The following is an 18,701-nucleotide window of genomic DNA, read 5'->3' as shown; positions in this document are numbered from 1 at the left end:
GCTCAATCCACTGAGCCACACCGGCCAGTGCTTTCTTTCTTTTTTTAACAGTAACTACCAGCTCAACACCTATTCTAATTCTTTCTGTTGGCTCCAAGGTCTTATATGATTATGCTTTTGCTGTATGACCATTTTGGAGCAACCTTAAAACCTTAACATGTAGAAATTTGTAAATCTGTGACTGTATTAAGGTATAATGTATGCCACACACACTGTTGCACATTACCCAAAGCAACATACAGATTTCATGCAATCTTCTTCAAAAGCTCAGTGACATTGTTTGTGTGGAATGACAAAAGATCCTGAATAGTCAAAGCAATCCTGAGAAAAAAAGCAAAGCTGGAGGTATCAGATTCCCAGACTTCAGTGAAAATCAAAAACAGCATGGTATTGGCAGAAAAACAGACACACAGACCAGTGGAACAGAATTGAGCGCCCAGAAATAAAACCACATGAATACCGGCAAATAATTTTTGACAAAGGAGCCCAAAACACAATGGACAAAAGAAAGCCTCTTCAATAAATGGTGCTGGGAAAATTGGGAAGCCACATGCAAAATAAGGAAACTAGACTACAGTTTGTCCCATGTACAAAAGCTGAATGGATCAAAGACCCAACTATAAGTTCTGAAACAATAAATTACATGGAAGAAAACAGGTGCTCAACTATGGACTTTGGCCATGGAGAACATTTTAATGAATTTGATCCCAAAGGCAAGGGAAGTAAAAGTAAAGGCAAAAACAAATGAATGGGACTGTATCAAACTAAAAAGCTTCTGCACAGCAAACTGCTAACAAAATAAAAAGGTATTAGTCAAAGAACATATATGAATGACCCACTGACATGGACAACAATGTGGGGATTGACTATGGGAGTCAGGGGTAAGCTGGGTGTAGGGGAGCAATGGGGAAAAAGTGGGACAACTGTAATAGCATCAATAGTAGAATACTTAATAAAAAAAGGTTCAATCAAAATAAAAAACAAAATTGCAACCAACTGAGTGGGATGTGATATCTGCAAGCAAACAACATCTCCAATAAGGTGTTAATATCCAGAATTTACATAAAGAACTCATACAACTCAATACCAAGCAAACAACAATCTGATTTAAAAAATGGGCAGAGGACCTAAACCAACACCTCTCCCAAGGAGACATACAAATTGCCAACAGATGTATAAAAAGATGTTCAACCTCACCAGGTATAGGGAAATGCAAATCAAAAACTACAGTGAGATACTGCCTCACACCTGTTAGAATGGCCATCATCAACACCACAGGTAATAAGTGTTGGAGAGGTTGTCGAGAAAAAGGAACTCCTGTTCACTCTGGTGGGAATGTAAGCTGGTACAGACACTACGGGAAACAGTATGGAGGTCTCCCCCCAAATTTAAGAATAGAGCTACCATATGACCCAGCAATCCTGCTGGGGGAAGTGAATGGAAACATTTATTTGCAAAGATATATGCACCCCTATGTACAATGCAGCATCATTCATGGTGGCCAAGACATGGAAACAACTTAAGTGCCTTTCAACAGATGATTGGATACAGAAGATGTGGTGCATGTATGTCCTATGGAATATTGCTCAGCTATAAGGAAAGCTGAAACACTGCCACGTGCAACAACATGGATGGACCCTGAGAATACTATGCTAAGCAAAGCCAGTCAGAGAGAGCTAAGAACCATAATTTTACTCACGTGTGGGATATAAAGCAAACTTAAGACACCGACAACAAGATGGTGGTTAGCAGAGGGAAGGGGATGAGAGTGGTCGTGAAAGGGAACAAATATGGGGACGTGAGATGATCTGATGGTACAGTGTACAGATCATCTATCATGGGAATGTACACTTGAAACCTACACAATCTTACTAACCAATGTCACCATGAAAAATGTAATTATGATTCTGTTGTCAGGTACAAAGAGATCACTTCTGAAATGACAGAAACTTTCATTATTTAAAACTGTTATAGAAAGGAAGTCAACTAGAGCTGGTGAAGGAGGCCTAGGAAACTTATTTTTTAAAATAAAAGTTTTAGAAAATATATTCATTATATAAGTCCATCAGATGCTCTTTAAGAAAGTCTTATTTCCTTAATTGTAAAAGTGATACCCCCCCCACCACAAGCCATACCAGTTTTTGGTGAATAAACTTCCTTTCTCTTATGAATATGTTATGTAAATTGGGGTCATTTTATATATAGTTTTATTTCTTAGCTTTAAAACTCTATCCACTGAACATTATTCTATCATTAAAAGTTCTTGAAGGCATGATTTTTATTCCTACATATTCTATGGACAAATCCTACTTCTTTTTTCAGTTTAAATGTATTTTATTTTTAGAAAATTACATGACTTTATTTTTTTTCTACTTTAAATAATTTTTATTTGTCCATTATAGTGGACATACAATATTTTGTTTCAGGTGTACAAATTACTAGTTCTAAAGATAAGTTCCTAGTTCTATAGATACATTCACAGTGCCAAAGAATGAATTCTTAGATCTAAAAGTAAATTTCTATTGTACTTCTAAAGATAAATTCTTAGAACTAAAGATGAATTTCTAGTACTAAAGATACATTCTTAGTTCTACAGATAAATTCCTTGTTTTAGAGATAAATTTCTAAATATGAAGTTAAAATGTAACTTTGTAAACTTTTTCTTTTTTAATTATAGTTGACATGCAGTATTATATTGTTTCAGGTCTAAAAATTCTTAATTCTACTATGAATTCATAGTTCTATAATACATCCGTTGTCCTTAAAACTGAATTTCTAGATCTAAAAATAAATAGAAAATTACATGACTTAAAAAAAAAAAAAAGGAACTCCAAATCAAGGTCAAATAAATGAAGAGCTCAAGAGAACATTAAATGCCATTTGTTCTAGTCCTGGTGTGTAGATGAAAAGCAGCAGCCAGTTAATGATAAATGATAGATCCAAACTGCCAAATTTGTTAACATTTTTCCATTTCCAAACCATCCTTAAATAGTCATATGTGGACTGCATCCTTTTCCGTAATCCAGCAGAGCAATCATAGGTCTGGAATCATTGGGTTCACCATCAAGAACTGGTAGTTTTTCATATTAGCAAGGATGTCCTTGATTGTTCTGCAACCCATCATAAAAAGCTCACTCTTTCAGGTCTCTGTTCCTCAGTTTCCTTTTGACTGGTTTCATGTCATCTTTGGTGTACTTCCTGTGGGCTTCTTTTGTGAAGCTGGTTTCCTGTAAGTGATAGCTTAGGACAATACCAACTCCAGTGATGACTCTGCTTTTGGTACCTTTGCCCTCGGGGCATTCAGTAGAGTTATTTCCATCCCTGTTACCCTCTGTCCTACTGTCCATCTTACCCTCTAGACACAGCTCATCTGCCTCTCCTGGATCTTGTAGATATTGGAGGACGTCTCATCATGGCTGATGAGGTCCCGGTAGATACTCATGACAGTGGCTGGAAGGAGATGCAGAGGCTTAGCTGGAGCCTGGAGCCCAGAGTGGTGCTCAGGGAAAGGGGGGAGGGAGTGGAGAAGGCCCCAAATCCTAATTTCTTAACTTTTCTTGTTATTGGACATTTGGGTCAATTCCAAATTTTCAGTATTATGCTTTATGATGAACATCTTTGCTCCTACAAATGTATACATGTACTTACCCAAACCTGTTAGAACTAACTAAATTAAAAAAGAAACAAAATAATCTGTGAATTGCTAGGGGAAAATATTTTTGCCAAATAAATGCAAATTAAAATTCTACCAGGATTCATGAGAATACTGAATACTATTTTTTGAGTCATTATCATCTGGCTTCTGCCTCTCGCACCCATGGAAATTATTCTTAGTAGGTGAAGCAATGTCCTGCTTAAATGCAAAATGGAATATCCTATTTTTAGGCCTCTTCATTACCTTCCATCTCTTCTCTGTGACATTTTACTGTTGGCTACTCTATTTTTCTTGATTTTATTTACATTTCAAATAGTTCCTGTATTTGCATAGTTCAGAATTCAAAGTCTCTCAATATATCTTAGTTCCTCTCCTTAGGGATCAATAATGTTTTCAATTTCTCATGTACCTTTTCAGAGGTCTTTAATTAAATAAAGCAATTATGTATATATACTGTAATACACACATTATATTATGCATGTACATAATGTACATATAATATACATATACACACTCACGTATATTACACCTATATACATAAATGGCAACAAATTAATTCAATGTATTTGATGACTTTTTCCACTTACTACATTATGGACATTTTATCATAATAGTACATAAAGAACTTCATTAGTTTCTATAGCTATATAATGTACCAGAAATTATTTGATGAGTCTCTTTGATAGATATTTGAGTTGTTTTCAGTATTCTGCCATTATAAACAATACTGCAAGGAATCAGTTGAACATTCACAATTTTAAAAGTAGGACTGCTAGGTCAAAGAGCATGTGCATTTATAATTGTGACAAACTGCTGCCTTTAGAAACTGAACTAATTTACCTTCTTGCTGCCAATTCATGAGAATGGCTTTCCTAATTTGTAGGAGTGCTGTATCAAGGAAATAGCTTTATTCCTGTGATGAATTCAACAGTCTTTCCTCAAATTGTCATTTGTCTTTTATTGGAATAATACTGATTAATAAGATTATATATGATGAGTAGGTTTCAAGTGTACGTTATATCATCTGTATATTGCATTGTGTGTTCATCACCCAAGTTTGGTCTCCCATTACCATATATTTGACCTCCCCACCCCTCTGATAACCACCAACTGTTCCGTGTCTATGAGTTGTTTTTCATTCGTTACTTTCTGTCTTATATCCCACATATGCGTGAAATCGTGATTTCTGCCCTTTTCTATCTGACATATCTTGTTGAGCTTGGTACTCATCCATGCCCGTTGTTGCAAATGGCAGTATTTCACCCTCTCTTATGGCCGAGCAGTGTTCCATTGTGTGAGCACCGCATCTTTGTTCAATCGCCCACCAAAGGACACCTGGGCTGTTTCCGTGTCCTGGCTACCATGAATAATGCTGCAGTGAATATACAGGCACCTATATGTTTATGAATATTTTCAAATTTGGGGGGTAGACACCCCAAAGAGGGATTGCTGGGTCAAATGGTAACTTGATTCTTAATTTTTTGAGGAGCCTCCATATTGTTTTCTATAATGGTTATACTAATTTACACTCACACTAGCAACGTATGAGGGTTCCTTTTTCTCTACATCCTCTCCAACCATTGTTACTTGTTGTCTTTTGATTATTTATAGTTGCTTGGTACCAGATGAGATTTTTTAATATAGATGACTACATTCTTTTTGTTAGTTAGAATGACCTTCACTAATCTAGATTATAAAATAATTCTCCAAGGTTACTTTAGGTATATTTTATAGTTTAATTTTTTACACATAAAACTTTGATTTGATTGGAATTTATCCTGATATAAAGTGTGAGCTGTGTCCCAACATTATTGAATAATACCTCTGCTTGCTGAAACTGTCTATCCTTGACTTCTAGGAACTATTCTTAATTTTTTTTAAATGGTGACTTTTCTCATTACTGATATCTACTCTCTTCAACTCATAAGATGATAAATGCTGATGCAGAGAATTATAGTATCATATGCATAAATATTTACCGATTTATAGGGGCTAGCATTCCAGGACTGACATGCTGACACTGAGGAGTTTTTGCCAGTGGAAAGATAACTGATGATGGAGTTGTTGGATTTCTGTCCATATTTGGCAGAATATCCTCCTCTTCTTGACTGTACTGGAAATTCGGCAACTAGAAAGCAAATATTCATTATTAGCAGGAACACCTAAAAATACAATTGCTCATTGTCACAAAATGTTTTTGGCGGGCTGATAATTTTTTTCTGTCTTATAAATTTCTGAGATAATGAGAAAATATTAGTAGGTAGAGATATAGCACCGAGAGACTTCCAGTCAAGATGGTGACACAGATAAACATGACTTGCCTCCTCACACAACCACATCAAAATTACAACTAAATTATACAACAGCCATCATCAGAAACATCAGAAGCTGAGTTGAATGGAAGTCTGACAACTATGGAATTAAAGAAACCACATCCATTCAGACTGATAGAAGGGGCGCAGACATGGAACAGGCTGGTCCCACATCCATGAACAGTGGATAAAAATTCAGGAGGGATATCTCAGGAGTAAGGAGTTCCAGCCCCATACCAGGCCCTCCAGCCATGTGTTCTAGTGCCAGGAAGACAAGTCCCCATCACTTCTGGCTGCAGGGATTGAATCGGTGGAAGAAACTTCAGGAGTCCCAAGCAGTTCCTCTTAAAGAACCCACAAACAGACTTACTCAGACTCATTCCCTCTGAGCTTCAGCACCAGAATAGTAAGCCACCAGTGGCATACAGGGGGGAACTGAAGTGTCTGGCTTTAGGCAGGAACTGGGGGACTGCTTTCTCCCAGACAGAAAGGCAGGCAGAGGTCATTGTTCCTTTCTGAACCTGACTCCACAGAGCTACAGGGCTGGCAGGCAGGTGCCATATCTGAGACTCTATCAACCTAACACTGTTTGCCCTGCTCTGGAGATCCTCTGAGACTGTCCTACCCAGCTTACAGGGACACCAAGTTGTTACCAGAGACTTTTCCATATGAATGGTTGGTCTTGGCTCAACCATTGAAGTACCTTGGCTGGTACTTCACAACTTTCTAAGTCCTATCAAATAAACAACAGGCCTTAGTAAGCCCAGCCTCAGTAATCCCTCAGTCCCCACATCTCTTGTTGTGGCCCCAGGCCTAGTACTAGCAGCAGCCAGCCCAGATTCACAGCTTGGTTTCCCCTGGGAATCTCCAAGCCCAACATAAGTATCAACCATCTCAGATTGCTTTATAGGGAAAACATAGATGGCCTTGTTGGCCTGCACACACAGTGGTCAGCTGCAAACCACACTGGAGCACTACCACCCTGATCCTGCACAGCTGATCCTCTACAGAAGGAGGTTGGTATTCAGTGGTCACAGCTAGTCCCTGCAGCTGACTGGCTTGGGTAAATCCCTCCCATTGACCTGCCAATAGCAACTACAAGAGGAGTGTACTCAGCCCACATGAAGGACATACCTTGAATACCCAGCTTGAGTGATAGAGGAGGCTGTGCCACTGGACTCTACATAACACCTATTACATTAGGCCACACCACCAAGACATGGAGTTACAGCAGCTCTACTTAATACATAGAACAAATAGGGAGGCTGCCAAAACAAGGAGACAAAGAAATGTCCCAAATGAAAGAACAGATCAAATCTCCAGAAAAAGAGCGAAATGAAATGGAAACGAGCAATCTATCAGATGCAGAGTTTAAAACACTGGTTGTAAGGATGCTCAAGGAACTCAGTGAGGACCTCAGCAGCATAAAAAAGACCCAGGGAGAAATGAAGGTTACACTAATTGAAATAAAGAACAATTTACAGGGAAACAACAGTAGAATGAATGAAGTCGAGAATCAAATCAGTGATTTGGAACATAAGGAACCAAAAAACAACAAATCAGAACAAGAAAAAAGAAAACAAAACAAGGTGGATAGTATAAGCAGCCTCTGGGAAAACTCCAAGCATTCCAACATTTGAATCATAGGATGCTAGAAGGAGAACAGAGATAACAAGAAATTGGAAATCTATTTGAAAAAGTAATAAAAGAAAATTTCTCTAATTTGGTGAAGGAAATAGACAGGCAAGTCCAGGAAGCAGAGAGTCCCAAACAAGATGGATGCAAAGAGGCCCACTCCAAGACACATGATAGTTAAAATGCCAAAGGTGAATGATAGAGAATCTTAAAAGCATTTTAAGAGAAATGCAAGAGAAAAGCAGTTCGTTACTTATAGGGGAGTTCCCATGAGACTGCCAGCTGATTTCTTAAGAGACTCTTTCAGACTAGAAGGAACTGGCAAATATTCAAAGTGATGAAAAGCAGGGACCTACAGCCAAGATTGGTTTACTGAGCAAATACATCATTTAGAATCGAAGGGCAGATAAAGAGCTTCCCAGACAAGAAAAAAACTAAAGGAGTTCATCATCGCCAAACCATTATTATATGAAATGTTAAAGAACTTATTTTAAGAAAAAGATAGCAAAAATATGAGCAATAAAATGGCAATAAATACATATCTATCAACAATTGAATCTAAAAAACCAAATTAAACAAGAAGAAAAGAGAGATGATCCTGGATATGGAGAGTGTTCTGATGGTTGCCAGATGGGAGGGGCATGTAGGGCAATGGGTGAAGAGATGAGGGGATTAGGAAGTAAAAATAAGTAGTTACAGAATAGCCATGGGGATGTAAAATACAGTATAGGAAATGACGCAGCCAAAGAACTTACACACATGACCCATGGACATGAACAATGGTGGGGGATTGCCTGTGGGAGGAGGGGGTGCTGGGTGGATGGGGGCCAAAGGGGGAAAATTGGGACAACTGTGATAGCATAATCAATAAAATATAATTAAAAAATAAAATAGAATAAAATTTAAAAATTCTCTCAAAAAATTAGTAGGCTTGTCCTCTAAAAAAAACTTAGTTTCTGTTGTGTAAAGATGTAAACAGTAACACCTGTTTCTAAAAGCTTGTAGACCAGGGGTCAGCAAATGTTTTCTTTGAAGATTCAGATAGTAAATATCAATATTTTGGTTTTGTGATCCATACACTGTCTCAGCAACACAACTCTGCTGTTGTAGCTTGAAAGCAGCCACGGCCAACATGTAAACACTGGGCTCACCTGTGTTCCAATAAAGTTTTGCTTACAAAAACAGGTGGTATGCTGGATTTGGCCCATGGGCCATAGTTTGCTGACGTCTTGTGTAGACCATACAAAACAAAACTGTAAATTAGTTACTGTTATGCTTGGTACTTAATATGAACTCAAGCAGTATTAAACTTTTGTGTGTATAAATGTGCAATAAGTAATCCAATCCTTAATTAATACTTCACTTACCTTTATATTAAAACCTTAGAGAAAGTAGACTTAAGTATGCCAGAGAAAATGAACTAATTGCTGCTTTCTCTTTCTATTTATTACCTTTGCTTTTAAAATGTTGAGACTATTGCATTTAGTCCAAAACACATATAAAAACTGAAATGACAGTGGACTAATATAATGGGTACAACTCCCAAAGGTTGTTGCGCAGAGAACACAGTAAGAGCCTCAATGGCTCCCTTAAAATGCCTGTGTAGACAAAGGGGGCCCAGATAATGTTACTAAATTATTAAAGCATTGTGTAGCCTTTTAAAATTTAATATTTAACAATATTTTAAAAAGGGGTAAATTAAACAAGTATCCCTAAGTCTAGCTCACTAAAAAAATGCTTTCAGTGTTTACATTTAATATAGTCCAGCTGTCTAGATCCATCTATCTTTGTATTACTTTGACCTTAATATTCTTGACATTTATATTTAGATTCAAGAAACAGTCTCAAATCTGCACGTAATATTTGTATGTATTTCACCATGTTTATGAAGAACATGCTTAGTGCATATATACATTGATTCCAGTTTTTTCTTTTTTTGCTGTAAAGATAAACCTGCAGTGAGTATCTCTGTGAAGACTTTTGGCTTCTTTTCAGTTTCTTAGGATAAATTCCCATAGTAGAATTAATGTTTATGGCTGTCATACATTGCCATAGTGCTTTCAAAGGTATGCTTCAACAAAGCATCCACTGACCTATGACTGTATCAACATCCTTGTAGCTTTTTGTTAGTGGATATTTTAACTTACTTTTTAAAAATGGTTCTGTAATTTAGAAGGTATACTTACATATAATTTACTTTGTTTTCCTTTGATCACAAGTAGAATGACCAGTTAGTTCAGAGTTTTTCTTTTTTTTGGCTTACATAGATTTTATTATTATTGAGCCTAAAATGGTTTACATTATAAGCAAGGTAAAATTACTAACTAATTAGCCTGTGAAGATTTTTTTTTTTTTTTTACTTTTTCTGTGATCTTGACTTTTTTTTATATTCCAGTAACATTTGAATGAGTTCTTCATATTATAAATACTATTGACTTTGTTTTACTTTTTGCAAATATTTTACCCTAATCATGAAGTTTTTGGTTATATGATTTTTCATGGTACAAAAATTGTTTTAGACATTCAAATTGGTCAACTGTACTATCACTTAATCCTTTCCCTGAATATACTACACAATAGGTACCATCTTTTCTTGTCAGTTTTTTCTTTATGCGTTTGGCCTATTTCGGGTTTTCTATTTGATTCTATAAAACATTATCTGTGAACCCCACTGAAGGGTAGACTCTGGACACTGATGAGAACGGCAAGTACTGGCAGATTGCTTCCTATACTACACTTACTCATGTCTGTGGAGACTATTAATCCTTGGCCTAAATGTTAGGGATGAATACTAACCATGTACTATAATAAAAGATATGAATTAATATAAAGAAAACAATGATTTCTGCATTCAAAACTCTTACCAGTACTCTTTGATTCTTCAGAGGTGTTGTACTGAAAAAATCATCATGGTCATCTTTTGGCAACTGTTCCAGAAAATCCCTCATCTGCTGCTTCCTTTTAAGAGTTCCCACTTTGGCCGTTATCTTAATAGTTTGCTCCTGATCCGTATCATCTCTCTTTCTTTTGCCTTAAGTAAGAGTCAGCAAAACATTTGGTAAGAATTTGGTCATTTCGAGTAACGGTTCTAAAGTTAACAAACTTGGTAAAATCTAAATTGTGTGTTCAGATTAAGTAAGCTCATCCTCTCTTATTAACATTTATTAGTTTCCTATATTAACAAATGATCCTTTCTACACTGGGCTTGGTGCAATATGATTGGCCTGTAAGATACCCATGAAGATAATACATATAAGATTAAGCAGAGTACGGTTGAAAAGGTCTTTATCTCATGAGAAAGGTTACCTCCCACATTCCTCTTACAGATGACTAATTTATTGATTTTGCTAAAATATACACCTCATTGAATTAGGACAGGGATACTGAGTACTCCCTAAAGCTTAGTATAGGACTTCTCTGACATAAACCTTGGGCAGAAGTATGTACTCCTCCCATGAAAACTAAATTTATTCTGAGTTTTCTTATGAATTACTCGGGGACCCTACCCAAGTGCCCCTAAATTAGACCCTGAGAACAATAATCCAGATACTATACTCTCCGGATCCCACTGCAGATTTCCTAGAACAAACTCAAAGCACAAGGTTGCTAAAGCTAACTGATGGAATTAACTAGATAAGATTTCAAAAGTAAACAGCTGACCTTTGGAGTTCTTTCTAGCTTTAAAGCTGTAAAAAACATCTATAATAAGACACATGGGTAAATATAAAACACACCTGGTTAGTGATTAGAAATTGATACTGAGAATTAGGAAAAATAATTTACTACAAAGATTACCATTTTTTTTGCTTTGGGTATTGACTGGCTTTTTCTTAGTCACATGTGTCTGGGATCCATTTCCTTGGGAATCTTCCATGTATTTCTTCTGGCATTCTTCAGCAGACCAAGAACCTACAGCCATAGCTACATCTGACCAGAAACCAGGTTTGTGCTTAGGAAGAGATGTATAAGCACTATGGAAGACCAAAACCAGTTAAAGAATAAGAAATTCAAATAAATAAAAATAACCTCCTGAATGTATACCCTAAATCAATGAGATTTACTGAGTTAAAGGAATCTTACCAAAATCATTCTATAGGTAACTATTTGGAAAGAAGGTACTACTCCCTATACTCAGTAAATTACACTAGTGCTTAAAATATGAAGATGTAATTTCACATATCCAGTAGATGCATTGTAATTTGTTGTAATCTAACCTGAAAAATCATCCCCAGTCTTAAGACATTTTTTCCTAAGTCCAACTAATCAATGATTTGATTTTTTGGGGTGCTCTAGCATGACTAAGTTTTCTACATTGTTGCTCAAATATTACTGGTGCTAAAATGTATTGAAAGATGAGCTCTTAGATTATATATATTCCAGGTTATAAACTCAATGAAAAGTATTACACTTGCTTTCATTATAGTATTATATTTTACAGAACAGAGTATTTTAGACATAATACTTGAGGGAAATGAAAATTGAAATAGAAGAAAGCTAAGTCAAGATCAGGTATTTCTTCATTTTAACAAATGAGTTACACTCTGAAAGGTTATTTGTAAATGATTAGAATTTGGTACACATATTATTGTACTATACCACCACTCCCCCAAAACAGATTTTATACATTGTGGTTAGTCTGACACTTCAGCCTGTAAAGATCTGTTTAACTCACCAATTAATTTACAGTGTTATACTGATAAATTTTTAACAAACAGCTCTCTGAGGTTAAAAAGTCCTTCTTTGCAGTGTTGGGAAATTTCCATATTGTAGATACCAGTAAGGTGGCTGATTTCAAGCTACCAACGTGATGTCACTGAATGAGGAATAAGAGACGTGCCATGGTGGACTTCTGGTCCAGATAGCAGCATAGGCAGACATGGCTCTCCTATTCACACAACCACATCAAAATTACAACTAAAATACAAAAAAACCATCACTCAGGAACATCAGAAATCGAGATGAATGGAAGTCTGAAAACTGTGGAATTAAAGAAATCACATCGATCCAGACTGGTAGGAGGGGCACAGATGCAGAATGGGTTGGTCCAGGCAGCCGGGGTAGAAAGGATGTGTGGCAAGGTGGCAGCTGGAGGACTAGGTGGGAGAGGCAGAGGCTGGTGGTCCCACATTTGTGTGTGGATAAACTGGGAGGAACAACTGGGGAGCGAGATAGATTGTACAACCCAGGGTTCTAATGCAGGAAAAGAAAACCCTCAAACCTCTGGTTGTCAAAACCTGTGGGGGTTGAAGCGGCGGGAGAAACTCCCAGCTCACAGGAGAGTTCATTGGAGGGGACCACGGGGTCCTAGAATGTCCACAAACCCATCCACCTGGGAATCGGCACCAGAAGGGCTCAATTTGCTTGTAGGTACCAGGGGAAGTCACTGAAAGCCAGCTGAGAGATGAGCAAGTGGCATTTTTCTCTCTCTGACCCCTCCCCCACATACAGCCACAACACAGTGATGTGGGATGCTCCACCCCGGCATTGTAAGGCTCCACCCTTTACAACATAACAGGTGTGCTGAGACAAAAAAAATATGGTCCAAATGAAAGAACAGATCAAAGCTCCAGAAAAAATACAACTAAGCAATGAAGAGATAGCCAGCCTATCAGATGCAGAGTTCAAAACACTGGTTATCAGGATGCTCATAGAAATGGTTAAGTATGGTAGCAAAAAAAAAAAGAGGAAAAAGTGAAGGCTATGCAAAGTGAAATAAAGAAAATATACAGGGAACCAACAGTGAAGGGAAGGAAACTGGGACTCAAATCAATGGTTTGGAGCAGAAGGAAGAAAGAAACATTCAACCAGAAAAGAATGAAGAAACAAGAATTCTAAAAAATGAGGAGAGGCTTAAGAACCTCTGGGACAAGTTTAAACATTCCAACATCTGAATCATAGGGGAACCAGAAGGAGAATAGCAAGAGCAAGAAATTGAAAACTTATTTGAAAACATAATGAAGGAGAACTTCCCTAATCTGGCAAGTGAAATAGACTTCCAGTTAGTGCAGGAAGCACAGAGAATGGCATACAAGTTGAACCCAAGGAAGCACACGCCAAGGCCCATCATAATTCCATTACCCAAGATTAAAGAGGAGAGAATCTTAAAAGCAGCAAGAGAAAAGGAGACAGTTACCTACAAAGGATTTCCCATAAGACTATCAGCTGCTTTCTCAAAAGAAACCTTGCAGGCAAAAGGGGCTGGAAAGAAGTATTCCAAGTCATGAAAGGCAAGGACCTACATCCAAGATTACTCTATCCAGCAAAACTATCATGTAGAATGGAAGGGCAGATAAACTGCTTCCCAGATAAGATCAAGTTAAAGGAGTTCATCATCACCAAGCCCTTATTATATGAAGTGTTAAAGGGACTCATCTAAGAAAAAAGAAGATAAAAAATGACCAGTAAAATGACAACACATAACTATCAACAAAAAACAAAAACAAAAACTAAGCAAACAATTAGAACAGGAGCAGAATCACAGCAATGGACATCACATGGAAGGTTATCAGCAGGGAGGGGAAGGGGGAAGAATGGGGAGAAGGTACAGAGAATAAGAAACATAAATGGTAGGTACAAAATAGGGGGAGATTAAGAATAGTATAGGAAATGGAGAAGCCAAAGAACTTACATGAATGACCCATGGATATAACTAAGTGAGGGAATACTGGTGGGAGAGGGTGTGCAGGGTAGAGGGGAATAAAAGGGAGAAAAAAATGGGACAACTGTAATAGCATAATCAATAAAATATACTTAAAAAAAAGAAATGTTCCATGGCACACCATTATGTAGAATTTCCACCACACAGGCACAATAGATGTCAAGAACCTTAAGGATGTGCATAATAATAAAATGTACTAAAATAATTAGGAAGTGGTAAGTTTAGAGTATAATTATTTTTAATAAAATTTCTTATTTTTAATGACTGTTAAACAATAAATTTATAGAATTCCTGAAAATTTAAGAAACCAGCTCTTGTGAACAGGTACCAGCTAACTATATAACACCATTCACTCCATGCAGAAAAGGAGAAAAAGTACTTATGGATATTGAATGATATTAATGAATGATCTACTCTTTTGCATAACTAATCACTCCACATGTGATCTGAAGTGGAACAATGAAGAGATTTGGGGGCTTAAGCTTACCTATATGTGTATATAGCTGATTTTCAAGTCTAGAACAGCCTAAAAGGTCTCTCTTGTCATAATGAAAACACTCAATGCATTTAATTACAGAAACTAGTCTGTAATTAACATGTCTCCTCCCAAATAATTTTAAAAGGCAAATTTAATCTAATCATATCACTCCATTCCTACTTAAAACTCATTATTCTTAACATAAAAACCAAAACACTTATAACCTACATTGTTCCTTGCCTGGTTGTCCAGTCTCTTCCTATACTGTTCTACCCTCACTTTCTATACTTGTTATTTTGGCCTGTTTTTAGTATTTCTAAATATGCTCTTCCTTTGTCTTTTACATAATATTCTTATCAAAATGTACTCATGAATCTTGGGCTTAAATAATTCTTGTTTATCCTTTAGATCTTAGTTCAAATATAATAATTTGAACTATTATTAGTATAATTTGAACACTATTGGTAATTATTAATTTGAATACTATTATAATTATTACTATAATTAGCTCTGTCTGAGCTAAGTCAGATTTCCCTGAAATATATTCTCATAAACTTCTTCCAGTGATTACACATGACATGGCATACAAAGCAGTGGACTGCAACTAAGAATCACCTGAGGAGCTTGTAGCAAAAATGCAAAGAAACAAAAAGCAAACCAGGAAATAAATAAATTAATAGGCTCTACCTCTGACGATTTAGTAGGTCAGGGGTGGCAATGTGTTGCATTTTCGAGAAAAAGGCATTATATCTGAGTGGGTGGTAGAAACAGATGTTGACAAGGAAAGATTACAAGGAGGTAACGTGAAATAATTTGATGGATTAAAAATATAATAGGTGAATGAGGCAACTACATGGGCAAAGAAATGAAGATGAGGAAACAAGACATAGTTAAGGAATGAAAAATATCATAGTTTATATTTATAGTATGGTAAATTACAAAGGAATTGCTGCAGGTCTGAGTTTTGAAAAAAATCCCTAGTGCTACCTACCTATTTGTTTTCACCCACCACTATAATAACTGCCATTCCCTGATCTGTTTTCTTTTTAGTTGTCTCTTCCAGGATTTCATATAAATGGGAGCATATAAAATACAGCCTTTTGGGCTGGCTTTTTCCACTCAGCCTTATGCCTTTGAAACTCATTCAAGTTGTTACAAGTATCAATAGTTCTTCTGTTTCATTACTCAGTAGTCCATTCATCAAAAATGTTCCAAATTAATTTATGGAGAAAGTACCATGGGAATCAGGAAGAGAAGTGAACTCAGTAAAACCACCACATAAAGTTATGAATTCTGGACTTACACTGCAAATTTTGATATATTTTCATTTTTGTTCATTTTAGAATATTTTCCCTTAAAACTTCCTCTTTGACCCAGAGATTTTTACAGTGTGCTATTTTTCAACTACTTGGAAAATTTCCTGTTATCTTTAACTGATTTGTAGTTTAATTCAATTATGGCCATATAACACACTTTGTCAGCTATTCTGTTCATTTATTCAAATGCTCTTTTTTGTAAAGATTTTATTTATTCATTTTTAGAGAGAGGGACAGGGAGGGAGAAATAGGGAGAGAAACATCAATGTGAGAGAGAAACACTGATCAGCTGCTTCTCGCAAACACGCTGACTGACTGTGGACCAAACCCACAATCCTGGCATGTGCCCAGACCAGTAATTGAACCGGCGACCTTTTGCTTTGTGGGATGACCAACTGAGCCACACTGGTCAGGGCTATCCTTGTCTCTTTTATCAATCATATCTTCCTTTCTTTCTACTAGCCCATTTTCCTCAGCAAGCCGTCATACTATAGCATGAGCCATCTTACAAATTAAGCAAGCAACCAAACATATGTCTTTCCTTATCGTCACACTTTTACTACCTAGGCATTTTTCTGTTCCCTATCACTGCCAAATTTCTTGTGTTGTCCACCTAAATTGTCTTTATTCTCCTATACACTCTTCACTGCTCAACTATGATCTGGGTTCTAATACTATTGGACTGTTGATATTCCTTGTCAGGTCTATATAGGCAAATCCAGTTCTTAGCAGCAGCACTAACTATGAAACCTTGGAAACCTTTGAGACTATTTTCTTCTCTATAAACGGGGGGTGGGGGGCTGGTGGGATAGGGCAGGGCAGAGAACTACTAAAAAATCTCTACGTTTGAAGGTCTTATAATGGTAAATTTAATTATAAAATATTTCTTAAAATGTGCAGCTGTGTTGAAATATTTTCCCAGCTTTATTGAAGTATAATCAACAAGTGAAATTATATATTTAAAGTCTACACATGATCATTTGAGATACACACACACACACATTGTGAAATCACCATAATCAAGTTAATTAACACATCCATCCCCTCACATAGTTTCCTTTCTTTGGTGGATAGGTGGGTGGGGGGAGGAGGGAGTCTTTGAAATATTAAATAGGAACAAAAAGAAGTTCACTTACTTTCCTTATATGTAGGCTATGTAGATGGCCACAAAGTACCATCTAGTTGACAGTTATCTATATTTTTCCTCCATTCTCTGTATAAATTATAATTTCTCTCCATGTGTTTTTGGATTACATATTCCACTTAATGATTTCTAATCATTAAATCACCTCCTCATTGGAGTTCCTTATGTCTTCAACTATTTTGTGGTCACTCTAGATATTTCAGAAGCAAATCTAACTACTTACCAATGAAGCTTCTGTATTTCCTTTTCATTCCATCCCTCATTCTGAATTAAATCAGGTAAGCATTCTAAGGAATAACTCTTCATCTCAGATCTCATTGTGTCAGTAATTGGCAACTCACTCCTAATACCAGATTTCTGAAGATTGTTTTTAGTAGAACATCTAGCTTGCTTTTTTTTGATAGGAAATTCATTTTCACTTCCTTCAGTTTCAGAAATCACTGGGATTTTCCCTGTGGTGTCCCTTCTGCTTTTCCTCTGGTGAACTGCTGTTTCTTTGGTATTTCTTGCTTTGATTTCCTTAACACCTCCAGCTTTTGTTCTAATTTTCTTTTCTGTTTCACTCTTGTCAGCAGACAAATCTGAGGACTGATGCTTGTTGAATGACATAGTTACCTGCTTTTCAATCTTCTTCAATTTTGATAACAATGTTGTATTTTTCTTATCGTCAAAAGCGACCTTTTGTTTCTTTTTAGAACTAGGTATTTTTATTTTCTGGTCGACAGTGAGTATATCACGCTCAATGCTATCTTCATCATTTCCACTTTCAGGACCCGCACCAGAGTCAAATGCTGTTTTGGAAGTCTTTCTGGGCTTACTGATAGGACGTGTAGTTTCATTTAAGCCTGATTCACTTTCTCTTTGAAGCTTTGGCACTATAAAATCTGTCACTGCTTTAATGGTAGCAGAGGACACATTATACTTCATGCATTTTTGCTCTATCACATTTTTAGATTTCAGTGGTGTTACTATAACATAAGCTTTCTTCTGGTTAGCAGTCATATATTTTCTTTCTTTGTCTGAGAAAGGTGATTCTCTTGAGATGATAATATCAATGGATACATTTGATTCCTCAGTTTGCTCTTTAATTTCATAATACAAAACCAAAGATTAAAATCTCAAATTAGCTACAAACAAAATACAGAAAAACTATTTTCACAAATAAAACATATTGTTGTTTCCAATAAACACTATTGTCCACACTATTGTCATATTAATCTCCCTGAAGCACGGATTTGTTTAGATCACTGCCCCTTTGACCGTAAACATAATGTTTTTTATACCATCTTGTCCATGACTTCTCACGGTCTACTTAGTGTGCATATGAACTCCTCCACCTGCCCTTCAATGTAGTTCTAATCTCTTACTGTACTCACATCTGAACAATATTCTATGTCCGTGAGACCACTGTTTCTCAAATTTTTAAAATTCTCAACCTTCACTCTACTTGGAAAGTTTCCTTCACTCATTTTCAAACCAAATCAGTACGTGCTTCAATTCTAT

General features: G+C 36.5%; 1 protein-coding gene across 2 annotated transcripts in view; it reads right to left on the bottom strand.

Moving 5' to 3' along the window:
- The window catches only part of MIS18BP1 (MIS18 binding protein 1), a 48,808-nt gene that overhangs the window by 4,852 nt on the left and 25,255 nt on the right, over nt 1–18,701 (bottom strand). The window contains exons 11-14 of one of the 2 annotated variants that reach the window (XM_045183097.2): nt 17,422–18,280; nt 11,398–11,573; nt 10,467–10,633; nt 5,635–5,783 (exon numbers count right to left, since the gene is read on the bottom strand). In XM_045183097.2, the coding sequence (XP_045039032.2) occupies nt 5,635–5,783; nt 10,467–10,633; nt 11,398–11,573; nt 17,422–18,280 (1,351 nt within the window). The remainder of the gene's footprint in view (nt 1–5,634; nt 5,784–10,466; nt 10,634–11,397; nt 11,574–17,421; nt 18,281–18,701) is intronic. The other variant, XM_045183098.2, reaches the window with a different exon arrangement.

Source organism: Desmodus rotundus, chromosome 7 (genome assembly GCF_022682495.2).
Source record: "Desmodus rotundus isolate HL8 chromosome 7, HLdesRot8A.1, whole genome shotgun sequence".
Lineage (NCBI taxonomy): Eukaryota > Metazoa > Chordata > Mammalia > Chiroptera > Phyllostomidae > Desmodus > Desmodus rotundus.
The sequence above is the reverse complement of the archived record's forward strand: the minus strand, read 5'-3'. Positions and strand labels throughout refer to the sequence as shown.